Source organism: Chanodichthys erythropterus, chromosome 10 (assembly GCF_024489055.1).
Source record: "Chanodichthys erythropterus isolate Z2021 chromosome 10, ASM2448905v1, whole genome shotgun sequence".
Taxonomy (NCBI): Eukaryota; Metazoa; Chordata; class Actinopteri; order Cypriniformes; family Xenocyprididae; genus Chanodichthys; species Chanodichthys erythropterus.
The window spans coordinates 36,031,040-36,055,299 of record NC_090230.1 but is presented as its reverse complement, the minus strand read 5'-3'; the positions used below and the strand labels follow the sequence as shown (position 1 = coordinate 36,055,299).

The 24,260-nt window shown below is 38.3% G+C and overlaps 1 protein-coding gene across 3 annotated transcripts in view; it reads right to left on the bottom strand.

The window, feature by feature from the left end:
* kdm2bb (lysine (K)-specific demethylase 2Bb) overlaps window positions 1-24,260 on the bottom strand; it is a 30,345-nt gene that overhangs the window by 1,140 nt on the left and 4,945 nt on the right. Inside the window, exons 1-15 of one of the 3 annotated variants that reach the window (XM_067397559.1) lie at window positions 22,439-22,468; window positions 19,988-20,081; window positions 16,990-17,143; window positions 16,249-16,364; window positions 11,586-11,703; window positions 10,469-10,836; window positions 9,125-9,211; window positions 3,811-4,062; window positions 3,577-3,720; window positions 3,338-3,424; window positions 2,862-3,164; window positions 1,953-2,770; window positions 1,401-1,564; window positions 532-693; window positions 211-429 (exon numbers count right to left, since the gene is read on the bottom strand). In XM_067397559.1, the coding sequence (XP_067253660.1) occupies window positions 211-429; window positions 532-693; window positions 1,401-1,564; window positions 1,953-2,770; window positions 2,862-3,164; window positions 3,338-3,424; window positions 3,577-3,720; window positions 3,811-4,062; window positions 9,125-9,211; window positions 10,469-10,836; window positions 11,586-11,703; window positions 16,249-16,364; window positions 16,990-17,143; window positions 19,988-20,071 (3,076 nt within the window). In that variant the 5' untranslated portion in view covers window positions 20,072-20,081; window positions 22,439-22,468. Of the gene's footprint in view, window positions 1-210; window positions 430-531; window positions 694-1,400; window positions 1,565-1,952; window positions 2,771-2,861; window positions 3,165-3,337; window positions 3,425-3,576; window positions 3,721-3,810; window positions 4,063-9,124; window positions 9,212-10,468; window positions 10,837-11,585; window positions 11,704-16,248; window positions 16,365-16,989; window positions 17,144-19,987; window positions 20,082-22,438; window positions 22,469-24,260 lie in introns of those variants that run through there. The other 2 variants (XM_067397557.1, XM_067397558.1) reach the window with 2 other exon arrangements.

The following is a 24,260-nucleotide window of genomic DNA, read 5'->3' as shown; positions in this document are numbered from 1 at the left end:
TCCATCAAAAGTCAAGACAGCAATCTTCCCAGATCAAGATGAGATTGTGTATTATATATATATATATATATATATATATATATATATATATATATATATATATATATATACACACACACACACAGTATTGCATGGTTGTTTTCCAGCCCACTCAACTGTCTGTTAGTGTGTCTAACCTGTTATGTGAGGGTTTTAGTATTTCCTGCATACCTGACAGGTTGATATGAGTGAGAGAGTCTCTGGTCGTGGTGCCGGCTGCCGTAAGGATGTTGACGCTCTGGTCGGTGATGTGGTTACAGTAACTAAGGTCCAGCTGAGACAGTGAAGGCATGTGTTTTATGATCAGCTTCAGGGACGTATCTGTGATGTCCAGACCAGCTAGGCAGAGATCCTCCACATTCCTCAGTTTACTTCTACTGTCCAACTGACCTGAGAGACACAAAAAAAGCTTTGAATTGGTAAAGAAAGAAGAAAAAGAACATCTAAAGGGACAAGAGTACATAAACAGCAGTTAATGCTATCATTCAGTACCTGGTCTGTTGTCTGTTGGCGGTGAGAGTAAGTCTCTTATCTGGTTGTCCTTGAGTCCCTCTACCCACTGCACATCTAGAGTTCTTAGCAAAGGACAACTGGATGTGCATAAAGCAGATACAGCTGCCCACGAGCAGCCTGCCAGCAACAAAACCCTTAGACCTGCCAGGAAACCAGCACAAAGTAGACATGTACTTATTGGACATGAGAGCGGAGTTTGCATACATCAGGGGTGCCCAATCCTGTTTCTGGAGATCTACTTTCATGCAGAGTTCATCAACTATCTTGAGCTGCGTTTAGAAAATTAGTCCAGTGACGTAGGACTGCGTGCGACTTTCCAGTTCCCGCTGGATTTTATCCTTAGCATATAAGCTTAATAAAGCCTGAACTTCATCGTCAGTCCATCTGTCATATTTTTTTTTAAACGTTGATTCGAATAGCAAAAAACTCTTACTGCACGCACCGCAACAGACTTTTAAAAATTGTCAACCAATCAGCATGTTCAGCTCCCAAGTCCCAACCCCGAAAGTTCCTGAACTTTGAAAAAGTACTACCTCGCGAGCAGGGACTTTCTGAGGGGGAAATTTTACCCAGAACTTAATTTAGGCCCTGGTCCCTGCAGTCGAAACACAGCGAGTACCACCCCAAAGTCCCTAGTTCCTGGGGAAAATTCCTGCGGTGGAAACAAAGCTTTAATTAGCTTTGCAGGAAGGTAGATCTCCGAGGAACAAGACTGAGGTGTAAAGCACATAGAAATGGTACACCATCTGGAGACACACAATCCAGGTGTACAGTTAACCTGAGGAGCATTGAAACAAAACTGTTTCCATTTTAAACAAATTAGGTGGAAAATAAAAGTGTGGTTGTACCAGGTAATCTGTTGATTAACCAACTGAGCTGCTTCTTGGAGATATTGGTCCAGCTCAGGTCCAGGGAGACTGGCTGTCTTCGGATAATGCCGCTCAGCATGAGGGGAGTGATTGACTTGCACCGGTTCAGATCGATCTTGGTCCACAGTCTTTTATCACAACACCTGAGAACAAAAGACTTAACCTTACTATGCATTTAACCAAGTTGAGTTTGGCAATTGCTTGGAATACATAACATGGAGGACCCAAACCTCAAAGGATCTAAGCTACTTAAAGTCACTACTGAAATTAAAAAGATTCACTTCATTTTTGAGACCCAAATCTAATTCAGTGTTTTCATTTTCATTGGTCAGGGTTAGATGTGTGGCTAAGGAAGAGAGCAAGGTAGGGTGCAAAGTAGATCAATAAAAACACTTGTATACATCCATGCTCACTTAGTATTGCGGGAAAAGATAGACCTCTAAATATGTGTTGCGGTATTAAATCTCTAGTGCAAATGCAACTTAAAAACAAAACGATGAAGCTTTCTTTCCTGTGTTCTGGAAGACGTACCATCTGTTCCAGGTCTTGCAGACCCGCATGCAGACACACAGGTCTTGGTGTGCAAGGTGGCTGAACACTGCCATCCACACCTCTCTGCGCATGATATGATTCTTGCCATCATCTAGAGGCAGTCGGTCTGGCGGAGGGCTGATCGGAGGGGGGCGAATGACATGCCGCTCCATCTGAACACATTTCGGTGGAGAGCGGCAAGGTGTTGGCCGGAAGACAGGGGTAGGTGTAGTCCTGATCCAACTCGCCGGGGACTGTTCTCGCAAGGATCCGTTTAGTTCCCGCTTAGGCCCCAGCCAGTCTCTCAGGTGGCTGCTGCCATTATTCAGTGGTTTTCTTCCCTCTCCATCACTATCTGGTTCTGTCTTCACTGTCCTGCCGTTTTGATGAGCCAGACGATCCTCTGTCTTTTGGATCTCCTGGTTGAGTTGTTTGCTCAGTTCTTTGCTCAGTTCTTTGTTGGGCAGGCGAGGTTTGCGTTTGGTTTTTCGCTGGATTCTCAAATGTGCATCAACTCCCGAATCACTGCTAGGCCCCGCCTGGGTACAACGGCCCTGTGATTGGTCACCTTCCGTAGCAGAGTTCTTGTGTAAAATCTTCCCATTCTCCTCTCGGCTACTCTTCCCTTTCATCGTCTCCTCTTCTTCTTCCTCCCTTTCATCATCTCCATCTTCCTCTTCTGAGGGCATAAAACTGAAGGGTTTCCTCTCTAGTTCTTGTCTGTTATCCTCATCATACTCCTCATCATCCTCTCTTTCTGTCTTGATCTGTCCAAGCATATTAGATGTCGAGAGAGCATCAGGCTTTGAGCGCTTCTTCTGTGGATTTAAAAGAGGGTCAAAATAAATGCTTTGCAAAAAATATTATTTTATCTCTTATTTGCTTTTACTTATTAATTTTTCTTGCTACCTTTTTCCTGACATTGCAATCTGAGTCTGAATCCTTTTCAAAGAGTTTTCTCTTCCTGCGGAGTGGGTTGTCCTCCATTTTGGGGGAACGTTTCTTAAATGCGTCTTCTGACTTGCAGGTAGGATTGTCCTCTCGTTCGGTCTTCTTCTTCATGACAGGTGACACAGTAGAGGTGTAAGACTCTGTAGACATGTTTGAGTCCGGCTCTTCCTTAATGTCCCTGATCATCCTCTGCTCTTTGAGCAGAGAGCCAGGGAGATTGGAGGCGTACTTAAACCCTGGGCCTCTTTTTTGCTTTGTGGCCAAAAGGCAGGAAAGAAGACAAGACGAATTTATATCAAATACGTTTTATCAGAAAGGAAATTGTTATCTCTTAATAGTTAACTTTGCCATCATCATTTACATTATATGAAATTGTTGAATCATTATTTTGTTTTTTGTTTAAGTATGTTGTTAGGTAGGACAATGATGCTTACTTTCCCTGTCTTTCCAGCGTGATTGCATTTCGGACACTCCCAGCAATTTGGCAACTCATCATTCACAACGCCGCTAGAATCCTTCTCCTGAACAACAGAACAGAATATGATTCTACTCAACAGAACAAGAGACAGACCACATTGCATGTCTAAAATGATAAGAAAAAATTTGAAAGATAGCTGAGCCATAATGGCATAAACAATCACAGTTTGTTTGGTGGCCAGATTAGGAAGGCTACCTTCAAACATTCTGGATGGAGGATCTCGTTGCAGATAGAGCACTCCATGAGCATCAAGTTGAACTTGTCCTCCTCGTTCTCTACTGTGTCTTCTTTCCCAGCCTCTCCACACACCAGACACACAGCAGTGTGAGGTAGAACAGGCTGTAAAACACACAAAGAGCAGCAATTAGCTTTTCCAGACGTCATTCAGCAAATCAAGGATCAAATCTAACGTTGAGTACCCAGACTGACCGCTATGCACTGTCTCATGATGCAAGACTGCTTCATCCGGCCTGGTCCACCAAACTTCTTCATGTCCTTGCAGAAGTGGCACTCCCCACACTCTTTGCGTGTACATGCCTCACACTTCCTGCAGCGTGTTCGTCTGCGCCTGGCACTAGATGAACCACGACTGGATGAGAGCTTCGCTCCACCTGCTGTCGAGCATGGAGCAGCGGATGGAGACGAGCCCATCTTGGGTTTCGGCCGATTAAGCGGCCGTGGCTGAAACATATAGAACACCAGAATTACTAATACAAGGAAAAAGAGAAACATGATAAATTGCATTAAATAGCTGAAGGACATGGTAGACACAATCTGTTTATGCACAATCCGCTTGCTGACTTTAGCAGTAAGGCAATGCAATGTAGTCAAGGGAACACAAACCTATCAACTTTCAAACACCACACTCTGAGAGTGGGTTCATATGGTTCAGTTTTAGTTGTATGTGCAGTTATGCAAATTATTTATATGCCCTCGGGGCACTTTAAAGAAAAAAATAGAACAGCAGCATTGAACATGAGAAACTATTTTTACTACTCTGTGAATACCGATAAAATCTGCCCAGTGTCAGTCAAATAAAGTTGGAGAACATTCCCTTCTCTTATTCACTCTGCGTCAATGAAAGAAAAATAAGTCAGGAAACAGCTGCAGGAACATGCATTAAACCAGTCAATGAATATTTATCGTTTTCACATGATGTCACAAACTTATAGGAACACCCACCTGGAGGACAAAACAAGGCTTTCCTCCATTGCCCGCCATTCACATATTCACAAATTTTTGTTTTTCTTCTTTTGAAATGGAAAATTGGCAGGCCTGTAATGCAGTTCTATGGATGAACCATTCCTAACAGCATTTCCTTACTAGAAACACAAATATTCCAACACTAATGATTTAGCTGTGTTGTGCAACAGAGGAAGGATGACAGCAGAAGCAGACATGTCAGAATGAAAATAAGTGTGTGTGTATTTGCCATTAGATCTACTTGATGTGAAAGCACTTTACATTATTGATTCAGTTTTCTTTTTGATAGAGCATTTATTGGTCTTTGTTGCCATTTTGGCCTGATGGCCAAGAATAAAATAAGTGCATTTAGACTTTAAATCATAAGTAAGCTTAAAGGGTTAGTTCACCCAAAAATGAAAATAATGTCATTTATTACCCTCATGTTGTTCCACACCATAAAAGGTACTAAATATGGTTTTAGTACCTTTATGGATCTTGAGAGAGGAAATGTCATTGCTGGCTATGCAGGCCTCATGTAGCCATCGGATTAACAAAAATATCTTAATTTGCGTTCCGAAGAATAACGAAGGTCTTACGGGTTTGGAACGGCATAATAAATGACAGAATTTTCATTTTTGGGTGAACTAAACCTTTAATACATACACACTTATATACTCCCAAGCAAGTCAAAGGGAATTATTCTTCAAACAGAAATACTCCACATCCCCTGGGTTGCCATGTCCCCATTACTTCAAGTCATGCCCGTCCCAGCACCCACGGTACGACTTTCCTACAGCACTATGGCATCTGGGGTGATTGATGGGAATAGATTTGGCCTCCACCCTTTTTATGAACCTTCAGTAATGGAGAGGAAAACACGAACAATCGCATTAGCCAGAAGGGGAATGTGCAACCCGACCTCCTCAATAGGTACTTTTCTTATAAACAGCGTAAGTGGATTTCTTGGCCTTTGAGATTTGAGATTAGCTCTTCAGATGGAGTCAAAAGTCTTGTTTGCATTAAGCTTTAGATTTGATGCTTGTAGAAGAATTTATTTTTTTTTTTTTTTTTTTTTTGCCTTGTATGAGTCTTTCCTACATGGATGAAATGCTGTTTAGTGGAGAGAAAAAAGAACAACATACTGTTGAGTTCTTGCTGAAATGAGAAAGCAGAAACTGCTGTTTCACAACATCTCAGATATGATGTGTTATGAAACTGTGTTTGGAGGAGAAAACAGAAGCACAAATTCAAGCATGTGGTCAACAAAGCCTGGGGAGAGGGAGATAGTTATGTGGCTGCCAGTGGGAAAAACATTCCAGGCCAAATCTAATATCTTTTGTTAATGTAATGGATGTCGTGGTTTTGCAATTGTAAGACCTGCTTTTAAACAGATTAAAGACAAGAGCCTGAGATTTCAGTGAAGGTCCTACAGGACCACCACTCAAAATCTTCTTCTTTTGAAACTATTGGATGTTGGCAAAAATCTATGCTGAATTTTTTCTTTTTTGTGTGGGGGCGACACTGGAGTATGACAGCAAAATAAATCACTAACTCCTTGTGGGTTTAGCTGTCTCTAAATCTCTCATCACTATATCCATATTTTCCCCACATTAATGCACATTTATCATTTTGATATCAGATCAAAATGCTCAGAATAAAATTCAAATTTTAGGCTTATCTACAGTCATATGACTGATTTTATTGTTGAAATATAAACTTATCAAAGTGAGTAAATGTTTCACTTCTCAGTTGTGAAACCACTAAAATAATAAGAAGTTTCCAAGCCAACCTCAGCTGCAAACCATCACAGCTGAGTGTGCATGTATGCCATGATAGATTAATACCTTAAACAGATTTGCTTGCCGTCATTAGAGCAGCGTGCAGACAAGGTCAAAAATTAAAGGCCGCATCCATCGTGTTATAAAAACCACTGCAGAGTAAGACAGGATTACTATGGATATTAAGGGCAGTCATGGATTTTGCTTGCCGTCTGGTATAGGTGCGTGTGCAAAAGATATCCATAGTAAATATACACAAAAAATCTGACTCGAGCACTTTGAATGTGATGCTGTTATTAAACTAAATGATCTTTATATAATTATCCAACTTAAGAATTTTATTCAAATTAATATTAATTGAAATTATTCTGCAAAAACAACAGAAGGAAAAGGGATAAAAAAAACAATCACACCCAGTTTCAGATAAAATGACGAGGAAAACTTTAATTGGTAGGGTGTGAAGTTACACTTGATATTTAACACTAAACTCACAAAACTGGATGAGGCAGATATCAGCAAAATAAAGCCTTTTCACTACAACAAATACAAAAACAAAAACATATACAAAGGTTGCAGGGCCAGTCCTAAGCAGAGGTGACCAAAAGACTGGAGGTTAACTGATCCAAACACAAACTAGCTTGATCACTACTGCGCCCCTGAGAATGTCACTTAGTAAGGAAGTGTTTTGGGGAAGAAAAAAAAAATATATTATATTATATATAGTGTGTAAATAAATGTAATAAAGTTACATTTGATCCAGAATACAGCAACACTTTCATAACTACAGTTCCAGGACTAAATATGTTCACAATAGGAACATGTCTGAACTGTTTTTGCTCACATTGGTTCTTTGTTTTGCCCCTCCCCCATGCGCTCATCTCGTAGGACCGGCTCAAAGAGGCCCTTGTTGGGCTGTGGCCAAAACAGTTAAAAATATCCTTGAAATTGAGGAAGTTGAAAAACACAATGATCTCTACAAATATCTGAAACGAGCGGTGAGAGTAAAGTGTACTCAACTGGACAAACATACTTTTGTACGTTTTTACAAACAGAAAGAGTTGCATTTCATCCTAATGATGGATGATTAAATGATAAAGATCTAGCAGCTGCATCCTATCTTCAGTACTGTACTTTTTTTTTACATTTCACTAGAAGAGCAATACAAAAGGATTCACTGGAAGACATTCAAAGATTCACCCTACCCCAAGGATAAAACAACGATGGGAGAGTCTCACGTGGGCTGTCGTGCAAACAGACATATGCAAAGTATTCAAAGAATATTCACGCCTTTGAAACACCGCAGTGTGCATTAAAACATCAACTGTATCTGATACACATACTGAAACTACGTGTAGCTGCTGGCATAGCATGTAATATCACAACTTCCACAAATGAAGTGTCACCAATTTCACTTTCATCTGCAACTTCTGAAAGTACCTAACAATACCTTACAGCGTCATGTAATGTTACTTTAAGTTCAGGTTTCAACAACCTGCTGCAATATTCATTCAAGAAAAATGGCACAAAAAAAAAAAAAAGGGAAAAAAAAGTGACCTTTCTTTCGGAAATAAACATCAAACAATATCAGACTAGACCAAAATGAGCCCAAGGCTGAGTAGAGTCATATATGTAGTTATCTGACAGCTCTGACAGCTCCTTTATCACGTGTACTTCCGTTACACATGCAAATACACACAAATACAATATTACAGCTGAATGCAGCCAATTGCATCTCCTGTCTTTAAGTCTTAAGGACCCATAGGTCCAGCTTAACATTGCTACCTGCTCAGCATCCGAGTTCTCATAATCCTCCTCGTCGTCAGCTATCAGCGACATGGCCATGGCTCTTAGAGTCCTCTCAGCGCTTTGCTAACTGACATGGCTGTAGCTCCGGCTTGCTACTGGCTGTGAGACGGCACAGCCCTCCCTTCTGTTCCTTAGCCATCAGAGCACACAGGCTAGAGCAAGACATGCTCATGAATATGCAACAGGGGGGAGTTCCAAGAAGTGGGAAGGGAGGAGAACAGTAGAGCCAATAGGTGTGCAGTATGCAAAACAGGCTCTTTAATATGTGCCAACGCAGCTTGGACACAACCAATAGGAAGAGGGCATGCAGAACAGAAGTGTTACATGTTCAAACAGGGTCATGAGGTAAAGAAGAGAGGCCAGTTGGGGCAGTATAAGGACAGATGGTATTTAATCACAAAAGACAGACACAATGGAGGCGAAAATTCAGCAGCTGGGCTTTGAGTAGACAAGACAGTTTTAGTGTTGTGAAGTGGGGGTAGTACAAAAGACAACATCCAATCGCGTGTGTCACAGTCAATCGGGAAATAAACTAAGACAAGTCTATAAACACAGATTTGCGTGTGATTGGTCAGGTCTAACTTTGGGGGACTGGCAACACTTCCCTTGTGTCTGTAACTGAGTCATCATTCCAGTGAAATACTAATGCAAATTTTCGCTTCACCTTTTCAAACACAAATACACATTGCGTCGTTTTTCCACAGAAACATTACCTCACAACACGAGGTGACATCAAAACTAACTTTAATTTAAACATCTACTGTAAAGCACAGATCAAGCTTAAAACAAACAAACAAAAAAAAAATAGGAAGGAATAGAGATTTATTAATGGACTTAAATAACATGTTTTGCTGTTAAGAAAATATGCAACCAATGACATATGCAAATCATATTAATAACCTTAAAGAATTGGTTAAAGAATGTTGCTTGGCCACATATTCATGTTTCTAATTGCTCTGCATAAACATTCATACCTTGCCTGACTTCTTTGGCCAGCATACAATAGGAGAACCAGAGATGGCCAACTTTGGATTGTCATCGGCATGTTCTTTCAAGACAACCTGTTCAAAAAGCAGAAAGGAAAGAATGAAAAATAACATAAAATAAAAAATTCAGACACCAAACATTCATGTATAATACATTTGATAAAATATAGAGTAAATATAGTTTAATATTTTAAAACATTTGAAATATTTAAAAATAATTATTGGCCTTAAAATTATCTTTCAGGTTTGGCATAAAGAGATCGGTCTTTTTTTTCTTTTTTTACCTTGTGCATGTTTTTTTGTGCTGAAAATTTGGACTTGGTGTAGCCATGCACATGAGCTGTTTCCATCCACCTACTTATGTGTGCATTTTGGGATATCGGAAAAAAAATAAAATAAAATAAAAAAAACACACACACTGGAAGGAAACAGCAAGATAAATTCTAAAAAGTGCATTAAAAAAAAACATATGCGCTCAATTAAGTCAGATAAATTTTTTTTATCCGATAAGAAAACATGCGCAGAAACTACAGTAGAAACACATTTACTAAATAAATTCCTCGACGTGCATCAAAAAAGACGGCATAACTGGACTAACCAGCTGACCAATCTCGTTGCACAGGATCTGAAATGCTGTTTTGGTCATTCTGAAGTGCCTGAGCAAAGTCTGTCATCAAAGTGGTTCGGTATAATTTCCTCCCAGAACTGTCTTACATGACTGCGTTCCCAAACAGCAGACATCCGCCTCCGAAAGTAAGATAACATGACCATGTTTATTGCATTTCGTCTGCGTGCTCTCAGGCGCAAGTCATTTATTATATACGAAACTTATTAGATACAGTGGCTTCTCCTACTGCAGCAACTTTCATTTTTCTTAGTGATATTTAGCACCAGTTTATCAGGAAGTGATTATTTTGTTGCCTTCAGCTCAATAGATGGAAACGGTCCTTTATTCCCAAATGTTTTATGCAATATTCCAATTTTGTTAAATTCACAACTTTGGATGGAAACATAGCTAATGTCACCATAAGTTGAGACCACCTTATGTTACAAGCCCACATGGAGCAAACTGGTGTTAAATGTCTTACCCAGTGACACAAAATGGTGACAAATCATGCATTGTTCCTTGTAGGGTGTGAACCTTCAACCTGAAACCTACAAGTCTAGGTCTACAACTAGGCCACACCACCCAGTAGGTGTTGACTTCCATTTATTATTCCTTATAAAAGGAAAAACTGCAGTTTATGGCAATCAGGAAGCAGCAATAATGATGTCAATTCAAGGCATTATGTGAGTGACAAAACAAATGACACGTGGAAAATGTGTACAGACCTTCACGTCATCTAGCAGTGCTTGTGGATCCTCGATGCCCTCTGGAACACATCTCTTCGTCTCCGGAAGGGATTCCAGCTTCTCCACCAGGGCCTTGAGTCCACTCAACTCAAACTCTGTCAAGTGGGTCCATTTGCCCGAGTGCTCTGTTCCAGGTGAGCCAGACGGAGTCTTGGGACACTCTGAAGGGAAGGACTTGGAGCTGTCTTCAGAATCATTAACTGGGGGTTTCAAGGTCTGATAGGGAGGGACAGCTGAGGAGGGCTGGGTCACCCCCTCTGTCTTCTCTAACTGCGTCTCACACGAGTTCTCCTCCATGTCCAGCCGGGGAGCAGAGTCGAGACACTCGGGTACAAGCTTGGGCTCAGCTAATTAGGGTCAAGAGAAAACATATGGTATTTGGAAGATCTTCCCGAAAATCACCAAAAAGTACATAAAAACCAGAAGACATCATGAGCAAGTCTAGGAATCACCTTGATAAATGTTGAGTGAAATAAGGAAACAAGAAGAACTTGCATGTACTCTGAGACTGAAAATGCAAAGAAGGGCTCACTTAAAAGACTGGCTTATTAATCATGGAGTTCAGTAAGAGTGAACAAAATTGATACTCCTATCCTCTCCAATAAAAATGTATGGATTGTTTATGTAGGTCTACACTCAAAATTTCAATCCTGCGCCCAAGAATTCTCTCCCACTACCACTTGAAACTCCCGTTTCAGTATGATCGAGTGACATAGGCAACTTCTTTCTCTTCTCATAAACGCATGACGCTTCTAACCTCACCCTGTTGCATTTGTTGCAGCAGGCAAAAGAAAGATGCTTTCAACCCCCCCCCCCCCCCCCCCCAAAAGAAACATTGAGAATATCCAACCCTGTGCCTGTAAACAATTTATTTTTGTTGCACAATAGATAAATAACATTCTGTACCTTAAAACATAAAATAATTTGAGTACAGCTGCGCTCCCATTAGTAGTTTCCACATCATATTGTTGTGCATTTACATAAACTTGTCTACATAAAGTTTACATAAACTTTGTCACATTGCCAATTCTCTCCATCAATCAAAAATGGCTTCTGGTTACATTTGTCAAAGCAACTGTCAGTTTGGCCAACTCACCAGTGTGAACCCGGAACTCCAGGCTGAGGTGCGAACGTCTGGTCAAGCAGTTCACGTACCTCTCCAGCACATACCAGCACATCTCATAGAAGAAAGGGTAGCGGAATTTGGAATGCACCTAAAACCGATATACAACTCTATTATAAACCCTCGAACACTTAAAAAATGCTGTTCATAGTTAGTTCATGATACCTAATGCATTAACTATTGTTTAGTTATACCTTATACCTAAATCCTTCATTTATATATACACTGCCCGGCCAAAAAACAATCGCTGTTTGGATTTTAATAGGCAAATACTTAGAGGTGCCCTAGAATTAAAAATTGAATTTATCTTGGCATAGTTGAATAACAAGAGTTCAGTACATGGAAATGACGTACAGTGAGTCTCAAACTCCATTGTTTCCTCCTTCTTATATAAATCTCATTTGTTTAAAATACCTTCGAAGAACAGGCGAATCTCAACATAACACTGACTGTTACGTAACAGTCGGGGTGTACGCTCCAATATTTTCATATGCCAGCCCATGTTCCCAACATTATGAAAGGCATTACACAAGGGCAGCCAGTATTAATGTCTGGATCTGTGCACAGCTGAATCATCAGACTAGGTAAGCAAGCAAGAACAATAGTGAAAAATGGCAGATGGAGCAATAATAACTGACATTATTCATGATAACATGATATTTTTAGTGGTATTTGTAAATTATCTTTCTAAATGTTTCGTTAGCATGTTGCTAATGTACTGTTAAATGTGCTTAAAGTTACCATCGTTTCTTACTGTATTCACAGAGACAAGAGTGTCGCTATTTTCATTATTAAACACTTGCAGTCTGTATAATTCATTAACACAACTTCATTCTTTATAAATCTCTCCAACAGTGTAGCGTTAGCCACAGAGCACAGCCTCAAACTCATTCAGAATCAAATGTAAACATCCAAATAAATACTATACTCACATAATCCAATGACGAACACTTTGTAAAGATCCATTTGAGGGTTATATTAGCTGTGTGAACTTTATGCACTGTTTAAGGCAAGCGCGAGCTCCGTGGGCGGAAAGCACAAGAATTAAAGGGGCCGCGCAGCATAAATCGTCTCATATTTAATGATGCCCCAAAATAGGCAGTTAAAAAAAATTATTTTAAAAAAATCTATGGAGTATTTTGAGCTGAAACTTCACAGACACATTCAGGGGACACCTTAGACTTATATTACATCTTGTAAAAAAACGTTCGATGACACCTTTAATCTATGAATGGATCATTATTGCAGCGATTATTATATTTCTAGCATGTTATATGTTTGGCAACAATACTTTTAACCCTTAAAGATTGAGTGTGTAGCTTTCCATTTCTTAAACAACCATGTAGGAAGACACATCATGGCCATATTCCAGGATGACAATGTCAAGATTCACCAGGGTTAAAATTGTGAAAGAATGGTACAGACAGCATGAAGAATCATTTTTCACACATGAATTTGCAACTCAGAGTCCAGATTAGGGCTGGACGATTGTGGCTTAAAATCAAAACCTCGATTAATTGAACATTTTACCTCGATTACGATTAATGAACGATTATTTTATTTCTGATTTTTTTTTTTTTTTTTTTGCCCTCATAGTTCACTGACAAGGTTTGTACTGTAAAAAGCCTATGATTTACTATTAAGTATTTTTTTTCCAATTGAAAGAGTGATCTGACATCATAGCTCACTATCAGCAGTTATTTTATCTATGGTTTGTAACATTTCTTACAGGTTTCTGCTCGTTGTAAATCAGATAAAGATAAATTAGCACAGTACCAGTAGTGATTGCGTGTGTGAATTAGTCATACCGTCTCTCTATTAATTGTGAAGCTGTGGGTTGTAAATAGTTCCTTCAAAAGTAGATAAAAATAGATGCTATAACTTTTGAGTTTCTAAGCTAGTTTAGTGATAAATCACAGGACAGCGCTGACAACAAGTTTCTGCGTTCCTCTGTGTGCGCGCGATGTTCACGTTTTGCGCAGCTGTTTGTATGAGTGTTCGTGCCACATGCAGCTGCGCGAGCGCGGCATAGATATATGTATATATCTATGCGAGCGCGGTAGCTCGATATAATAATACACATCCGATCGTCTAATCGCGTGAATGTCCAAACCATAACACAAATACACCTGACAAAGTTTAGTCAAGACGCAAGGCTCACCGCTTGCGCGCCATCACTATGTGTTGAACCGGCGTTCAACTCCGTGTTTTGCTTTTATGCCACTGACTGGACTGGGCGGAGTCACGTGGCTACACACGCCGTTATGTTTTTAAGGGGGAAGTATTAACAGGATTAAAAAACCGAAATAACCGACATGGGAAAATTACGTCGGTTAGAGGTTTCGATTACTTTTCGATTAATCGTCCAGCCCTAGTCCAGATCTTAATTTCATTGAATGTCTTTGGGATCTGCTGGAGGAGACTTTACAGAGTGCTCACCTCTTGCATTGTCAATACAAGATCTTGACCAAAAACTGATGCACCCCTCGATAAAATTAACATCATAACATTTATTTCCATCGAGAGGTGCATCATTTTTTGGTCCAGATCTAGTACTGACAATGCAAAAGGTGAGCACTCTGCAAACTCTACTCCAGCACATCCCAAAAACTTACACTGAGGTTAAGGTCAGGCCAGCTCATGTGTGAAAATGATTCTTCATACTCCCTCAACAATTCTTTCACAATTTCAGCCTGATGAATCTTGACATTGTCATCCTGCAATATGCCATGATACATCTTAATACATGGTTGTTTAAGAAATGAAAAGCTACACACTCCATCTTTCAGGGTTAAAAGAACCGTTGGCAAACTTATAACATAATCACTGTAATAATGATCCATTCATAGATTCTTAAGTATTTGCCTATTAACATCCAAACAGTGTATAAAACAGTGGCCAGACAGTGTATAAAACTAATATAACTGGCTTCACAATAGATGGCTCTCACAGTATGAGAAAAAACTGCAACATGACTAAGATGCTTCTCATGCACATATCTTTCCATTGCGGCTCCTCTCCAGGGAGGAAACTCACATTCTCAGAGTTATGGAGGGCTTGTGCTCTCATTCCCTCATACCTCCTTCAGCCAGCGCTAAATTTAGAGCACTGCAATAACGCAGCCCCTGGAACAACAGAGCCAGTGCCACAATCTGTCTTCTTCTCTGCCTGCTTTGTCTAGCAAATATAAAAATATCCCGGTCCCACCGGCTCTAAGCCCTGCAGAGCACATCAAAGTGTCCTGGAGGTTCTGCTAGCAGAAAGTGAGAGACCACAACTGGTTTGTCACTTCGAAATGTCACAACACACCAAACTGTTGTCTCTAAAGCTGCCTTTTCACTGTCAGCAACTTAACCACTCAGAAGCCAGAGCACTAATTGATGGGGTTTGAGATCATACTCCAACCTTGCTGTTGGTCATGTGCTATTTTTTAATATTATGTAAATACTATTATAGCATTTAATAATATTTTAAATTAGCTTTTATTTTCAGTTTTCATTTTCAAGTCATTTTGATGTGCTTTTGTCATTTTTATTAGCTTATTTTTTTTTTAGTTTTAGTTTTATTTTAAAAATTATTTCAATTAGTTTCCAAAACAGCATTTGTAGTTGTTTGTTTGTTTCATTTTAAAGTTTTTCATCTAATATTTATATTTAGCGCTGAAACCCTATTGTAATAGTTAAAATTTCCAAGGATGAGCATTCTCCCCTCAAAGTGATCAGGCAGACCAAACTATAAGTCGTAGAGACTTGAAACTTTGAGGGCTGGTAGTACTCACACTGTCTACAACTAGGGCTGTCAAACGATTAATCGCATACAAAATAAAAGTTTGAGTTTGCATAATATATGTGTGAGTAATGTGTGTAAATAATATGTATATATAAATACACACAAATTAATTAAGAAAAATATGTTATTTATGTACTTGTATATAATATAAATTATATAAAAATATAAATAAATACATATACTTGTAAATATTTCTCAAATATATACATGGATGTGTTTTTATTTATATATACATAATAATTACATACAGTACACCTACATATATTAGGCAAACTCAAACTTTTATTTTGTATGCGATTAATCATGATTAATCGTTTGACAGCCCTATCTACAACATCACCAAGGCTCGCCCCAGTCGGCCAGATGGGGGCGCTACATCGGTGAAAAGTATGAAATCGCTCATAACTCCTAAACCGTTCGGCGTAGGCTCAAGCATCTTACATCATTGGAATCCGTTTTTGAAAAACCTACTTATGCAAACTAGTCATAGGTTTTTGGCCTGATTGAAACCAAACCAGTGCAGCAAGATTCTCTAAGTCTGACTGTCAATAATTATCAAAAAAAGTTGAAATTTCAGCAGCCAAAATGTTCAAAGTCGGCTGGAGCCACTTTTACTAAAATGGCTATAACTCGTGAATGGAATGATATATTTTCACCAAACTCGGCACACGTATGTAAAAGCATATTCTGTGGTCGTGTAAAAAAGGACACTGCGACTGGCCACTTGGTGGCGCTATAACATGGAAAAAAATTAAAAATAGCTATAACTGTGCAACCCTAAGTCTAATCAACTTGAAAAGTTGACTGATGAATCAAGCAAAATATAATTTTTTAATAAATGCTCTACCTTTGTTCTGTTCTCAATTTCGTAGACAGTGAGCTGCATGGGAATGTTAAAACTGTGTAGAATATTCCCGCCGAACACCAGCGTGTCCTCTGGAGTGTAGACGGCATGGATCCAACCTACACACACAATAGAGAGCAAAAATGTACAAAATTTTCTTTTCTGAAATTGAACAAAGGATTTAAAATCCTCCGCTTTCAAATGTCATTCTCCATCTCAGGTGCATCACTAATGTCAAACATAGCACTTTTTTTGAATTCAAAGGCAAACACAAATGACATTTCAGAGCTTCAGTGGAATAATGACTAAACTTTCATTCGGTTCCTCACACAAAGCTATTGTATGACTTTAGAAGACTTGGGCCTAAATTTATTAGCAGCTTGCATCATCGCAAACCTTCTTTTGGTGTTCAAAAACTACTGTCAGGATTTACTAAAGACATACAGTGATAAATTAGTCATACACACACTTATTTTTGATAAGTTGCTGACCTTAGTGCATATGCATTTGTAGGAGTTTCACTGTCTGACCGTTAAATTTATGGCTGGAGAATATTTAAATAAATAAATCATGCAACGTGACTTACTAAGGTTTCCAGTTGTCAATCCAGTGGCATTTGCACGATTTAATGCCGAAAAAAGCATGTCTTAACCAATTTTGCGCCTGATGGCAGGTGCCAAGCTCTTGTGTTGGAGTTACAGGAACATTTCCCTTTAACACATGTACGCAAGCTTAGTGTGTCACCTGAAGGGATGAAGAACGTGTAGCCCTGTTTCAGCTCTACTCGCTGGCAGCCGTCTGCACGGTCACCCAGGAAGACATCGCTCTGTTTGCCTGACAGCACCCAGTCCTCATACAGAGACAGATTGTGTGTGTTTGGAGGAATCAGCCAGAAGACCTGAGGAACATGAGACAGAGAGAGAAAAGCAAAGCAGGTGTGATTCTAAACTGGGATATGATTTTTTTTTTCTTTGAAATTAATAATTCACAACCTCGTCAGCATTAATCCTTTATGTACACGTTATTTATCGCTTCCATTTATGCACAGCCAGACATACAGTGTGGTCCAAAAGTCAAAAAAAAAAAAAAAAGTTTAGGATTTTGAAAACATTAAAACGAAGAAACACTATGAGATGAAGATTCTGCACAATTTCTCAGTTGCGATTCTAAAATTTTCACTGAAATTGTTGCCAATAATAAAATATACAATGCAAAATTGTATTAAATAATAAAAATGCAACATAAAAACATTTTCACTAATGGTCTCGAACGATTGCAGCACACTGTATGTCTAAAAATTGAGTTAATAAGCAGACATGTGGCGTCCGAAATTGCATACTGTGTAGTACAGGGATGGACAACTCCGGTCCTGGAGGGCCAGTGTCCAGCAGAGTTTAGCTCCAACCCTAATCAAACACACCTGAACCAGCTAATCAAGGTCTTTAGGATTAGTAGAAAGTTATAGGCAAGTGAGTTTTTAATCAGGGATGGAGATAAACTCTGCAGGACACTGGCCCTCTAGGACCGTAGTTGTCCATCCCTGGTGTAGTAGGTATTGCATTTGGTTTGAAACATACTTCACGACCATTAAAGAGTATGAATGAAGTTTGGACGCACTATATCCGCCATGTTGTCATCGTTATGAGACCTATGGCATCAGTTGTGTCACTTCACCACCATTCACAACTCCTCTCCCGTGGCCTCATGGGATAGTTATCACATGTACACTTCAGAATCTCGCCAGAAATAGTAGGTCTTCCGGGGTACTTTTCGCCTACTGTTTTTTTAATATTATGTATTCTGACACGGAACGGACTGTTGGCATACTGTTTTTCACCTACTATATAGTAGAGAAGTATTCTATTTCGGACGCAACAATACAGTTGGGTCCAAAATTATTTTTTTTATTCCATTTAAACTTTGAGGATTTAAAAAAAAATTTCAAAACAAAGAAACGTTATAACATGAAGATGCTGTGCTGTTTCTAACTCTCAAATCAAATTGCTACGCACATTTTTAACATTCAGTTCTACAATTCATATTAATTTTTTTCATTTAAATTATTACTAATAGTAATTGCTAATGCCAGCGCCGATAGCCTTGTGGGCAGCGCGCCGACATACAGTGCCGTTACACTTCGGGCAACACGAGTTTGAGTCCCGGCTCGTGGATCTTTCCCGATCCTGTCGCCCTCTCTTTTTTTTCCCACCTCGCTCCCTGTCCACTCTACACTATCCTATCATAATAAAGGCAAAAATAAATCTTTAAAAAAATTGCTAATATTTGTAATATAAAACTGTATTAAATAATAAAAATGCTAAATAAAAGCATGTTCACTAAAGGTTTGTTTGGACCCCACTGTATGTCTAAAAATTTCCTTGCAAGAGAAATTAGTTCATATTTCTGGTGAAAACAGGAGGATTACATAACAGGGATAAACTCCTACAACTATTCCTAGAAGTTCCTTTATTCATATATATATGTCTCTCTCGTCTTTCTTGCACATGCCAGCGCTCTTGTTTGACCTTTTAGAGCGGATATTATTTGATACCCTCCAGCAAACACACACACACATATCCACATACACAAGCACGATTTCTGCTGACACTGCAGCCTCAGCTGCGATGCAAAAACACAAACAGGGAAGAGATTCATTTACAAGGCCTCTAGATACCTTTACAGATCACAGGCAAAGACAATGCTGCAGCCCTAAAACCCATGGTTTATATGCATGAAAAACAACTAGATGGTAGCTGAGGTGTTCTAGTCTATGGGGTCGGTTTTATTATTCGCCACATTAAAATCATTATTGCTTTGCAAGTAATATCATAAACAAACCCCTGCCCCTAAGCATGGACAATAATTAGGGTAGGCGATACGACCAAAATCTTATATCACGATATGAGTAATTTTATTTCACAATAACAATATATATGACAATATAATTATTTTTGCTTTAAATAAAGTTATGTCCTAACTAACATAAGTAAAATAAAAAACCTCTCAAGCTTACTGAAGACAAGCAAACAGTCAATGATAAAATGGGAACGAAGAAACTAATTACAAGCAATAGTACAAAAAGTACAACAGAACAAAGACACGAATGAAATAAACCTACTTGAAAAACTTCAAGCACTAGATGGGCTACTACATAAATTGTAATAAAGTAATAAAATGTAAAAAAAAAAAAAAAAAACACTACGTAGTCTTCACTGTATAAATTAAATTAATAAGAATAAATATATAAGTTACAAAAGGTATTCTGTCAAGACTCGAGCAGAGAGATTGTTATTAATGGCACAGACGGCAGCGGGTTTATTAGGCTGCTGTCACTTTAAGGCCGAATGCGCGGATCTAATATACTGATACACGCGCGCTTTCTATCTCAACTGTTCACTTAATACATAAACGACTGTGTTTATGAGGATACTCACAAAGACAGACATTTTGACACATAAGTATGTGTATTTGACTGTTCAAGCCCCCCCCCAAAAAAAAAGTTCAGTACTCACACGCTGCATAAGTAGCGGCATCATGTGCACGCGTTTCAGGTGTGCGCTCTCAAATGAGTCCTTTTTCGCTGCTTAATGTGATTTAACATTTTAAAATCACTTGATTTTAAACCGCAAGGCTTAAAAACGCATTCAGATGATAAGCTTTCGTGATGGCGCAGCACAGCAACATCACATGAGCAATAATAATAATAGTAAAACCACCACTAACTATCAAACCGAACACTTACCTTCCTTCCTTTGAAGACATGGTACCATACCGATGTGCCGCCAAAGTCAATGTGGAAGTCAGTGAAACAGCCTTTTACACTCATCAGACAGTATCTACAGAGAGAGAGAGAAAGAGGGAAAGTACAAGGGTGATTCGCAACATCTGCATAAATAGAGAAGAACGATAAATCCCTAATGTGGTTTATAAGTCCTGACAAAAAAGATTGTATTTGCTAACTGGGAGTAACCACACCATGGCAATGTTCGACTCCCAACTCAAAATTAATATTTCCTTCAAAACCACGTACAGTGGAATTTCCCCTTCTCAATCAACAGCATTATCAAAGCACAGCAAAATATTATGACTTCAAAAAAATTGTTTCGGCATTATGTTCAGCAATACATCAAGGCTAATTTCTCGTTTGTGGACAGAACATACAGAACGATAGTCATGGATGTGGGTTTGTTTCAGATAAAGCCATCTCAGCACCAGGACAGGGATGGAAGCTATTTGCGGCTTACACATTTGTCATCCGCAGCGTTTAGCATGGAGCGAAATTAATCAAACCCCAAACAGCCACGGTGTCTGGTTAAAATCTGTCCCACTGTGCTGGGAGAAGAAGAAAGCAAAGAAATCAGTTAGCTCTAATGAGCAAAAAGCATCGCTCACTGCAGGGCATCCTGAACTAAAAAATTATTAGGCATCAATCTCGTCGCAAACCCAGATGGTTGAGGGCTTGAGAAACGAGACTTCTAAATTTAGGGTCACCAAAGTATGGATTTCATGAAGGTTAGACATGCGACTGACAGCTTAATTATTACCAGACACTTGCATGTGGTATCTCTGCACAAGCATCTTCAGGCAGCATAAATGTCAGATGATGTCACTGGAGATGACATCATATGTTATGGCATCAACAAACAAGCACACCGAGCACTTTTGTTCCAGATGTTTTCCAAAATAAAAATAAGGCAAAGACAAAAAGCTTAACCATCCTTAAACTCATTGACTGCAGGCTGCAGAAGGTAACACTAGGGTAATACCTTGCAACCTGAACCCTCAGAGGATACATCCTATAATTGGAGCTCTTACATGAAAGGTTATGAATAAATAATCAATGACTATAGTACCCTCACAGAGGGACTAATAATGCAGTCAACCTTTTTTTTTTTTTTCCCAGAGAGATCATAACATAATTAATTATTAATTGTTAGAAGTATTTTTATTTTTAAATATTAATAAATGTAAAAATAAAATATAAATATTTAAATATTAATAAATGTAAAAAAAAAAATAATATTACATATTAATATTTAAATATTAATAAATTTAATGAAAACAAATTTAACCTTATGACCTTAATTTTTACATCATAATTTAAAAATACATTGTGAAATATATTAATAGAATTTTTATAACAAAGTATTTTTAATATTTATGTATAAAATTTTATGAAAACACATTGAACGTTAAAATTATATATTTTAAATAAAAAAAATGCATAACACTATCTGAAACGGTAAGCATATATATTAGAAGTATTTTTATTTGTAATTAATTCAAATAAAAACAAATATTTAAATATTAATACATTCAAAACTAATTTAACTTTATGAAATATTGACATCATAATGTAAAAATAAAATATGAAACAATAGAATTTCTCTTTAAAAAATATTTTTAATATTTAAAAAAACTTTATAAAAACACATTAAAATTCTCCATTTTAATTTTTTTTAAATTGCATAACACTATGTGAAACAGTAAGCATATATATGCCATGGTTTTAATTTGTACATTCTCATACATAACAATTAAACATAATTTTAATATGAATATAAAGTATGTTTCAACATTAAAAACATTTATTTTGTTTAAATTCAAACTTAACATTAAAATTATATATTTTAAATTTTAAATGCCCCATTTAAACCCATGTATAATCCCATTTGAAACAGCAAGCACATTATATATATAATCATTTCTGTTTTTATTCTGTGCAGAATGGCATTTTCAGGCTACCTGAGCTGCATTTCACATTCTACAACTGTATACGTGCATAATGACACCTAGGCAGAAAGAAAGGCAATCAATCCTTCTGTTATATGAACACCGATATCTCAGACAGTGTATTTAGTATCTAAAACGTGACCGCTGCAGCCTGTGTCATTCATCCCACAGAGTAGTCAGCGAGGGGGATGACACACCGAAGCAGCCAAAACAAAACTATAACCTTGATTTGCACAAACATGCTTACTGAGCTTTTAAAATTTCAGACCACACATGCAACCCTCACAAGCATTTATTTCACCAGACCACATAAACATAAGCGGAATGACCACAAATGAATGATCACACTTTCATAAAACAAGCAAAGAAAGTTCACCAAACTGTACTATAACCACTAAAGGACATCTAAAGGATTATTTTCATTAATAAGCCATAGTTTTCAGTGAAATAAAAGACATACCCAATAGATTTTCATCCCCATTAGAGACACTTCACTGTTCTGACATCTGCCCATGTAACTCAAAAGAAGAGAACTGAACTGACTTTTAGCGTTGAATTCCTCCTTTATAAAGAGCTTCATGAATACATAGAGTCAGGAGGAGGGAGTCAAAGGGAAAGTGAGATAAAGATAGAGAGAAAGAGAGAGAGTGGGCTTTCCTGTGCAGGAAATACTCCTATGCCATATTCTGATTGGCTGAGGAGGATTCACTGGGATACTGCAGCAGCCTGTGAAGATCCGCCTCTTCTCTGCATTTGAAGTGTGCTGCCTAGCAACCTGATGGAGTCACGGCCAGCTGCAGGCGAAAGAAATGCGCAGCAAGCGCCGAGGAGCAAGGCAATGGACTGTGGGAAATGCGCAGACCTCATCTTTGACTAATGCAGGATGTCAAGAGAACAGTTTTTAGACTGACTCAAGAAGCTTTGACTGTCAACAATGAGCTGTGATAAAAAGCCAAAATACTTCCTGAAGTGAAAGGTAAAAAACCTTGTCAGATTACGAACGAACGTGTAATTCAACTATGTGGACACTGAAACAGGGCTGTCAAAATGTCTGAAAAACTCATTTTAATTTTATACTTAAATATTACAAATATTCTAATTATATTCACATTTAAAAGGCATAATTTTAGTTAGGGGAAAAAAGCTTTTGGCTATTTAAAGCGATGAAATAACATGACAGTACAGAAAAGTGCATAACATTTAAACTAACGTTCATAAATCAAATATAATTTCATAAACTGCATAAACAAATATGAAAAATACAGCAGCATGTATTTAAGCGTAGTTTAATACAAAGCGCCGATTACACAGAGTACTTTTTTGTGCTTAAAAACATGAGATGGAAACTTCTTTTATCTTTACATGGCTTTCTAAACATACAGCTATCTTGTGCAAGACCATAGGCTGTATAAAACAATGGACGTAGTGTCCGTGACGTCACTTGTAGGTTTCTGAAGAGCATTTTTGTGGGTGGAGCCAGCCGTCACCACCTTGGCAGAGCGTCGCTCCCGGATAATCAACAAAGTTGCAGGACATGACAGCTAACAGACAGCAGACAACTGGAAAGTAGTGACAGCAGCTGCAATCCGCCTGTCACTCAAGTGGACACGCCCTTAATTATGCACAACTTTAAAGCTTAATATAATTTAAACGGATGAGTTATAAAAAAATTCACCCCCCTCACAGTTGTCATAAAGAGCTAAATTAGCTATATAGTCCAAAACCACTTTTTGTACCAGGCTGTAAACATTTTTTTTTTCTGCTGTAAAGTTGGGCATTTTAACATGGGGGTCTATGGGATTGACTCCCTATTCGAGCCTGTCTCTAGCGGCCAGTCGAAGAATTACAGATTAAGTCACTTCTGTGTTGGATTCAAGAGTTGGGTTCAACTGGATAGGCTAAAAAAAAATTTAAAAGAACATTCAAACGCAACAACTCTTACATCATTCATCACATCTCGTTCGCCACTGATAAGGCTGCCTGAAGCACACCTAAAATTCAAATGCACTGTTTTTGAGTTTGAATATGGATTTTTATTTGAATTTGACAGCACTACACTGAAACACCAAATAAAATTGGAACAATATTGATTATTTCCAAACAAGTTTGCCCAAACATGTTCCCCTCTCCAAATTGACATTGACTAATAGACACACTGTCCAATTCTTTTCTGCCATTTACAAAGCCTAACCTGTCTGTGATTTCTCAGGACACACTCTGAAAAAGTCCAGAAAAAGCAATGGCTTTAATTGTTATTTGTTTTCCAAAAATTAACATTAAAT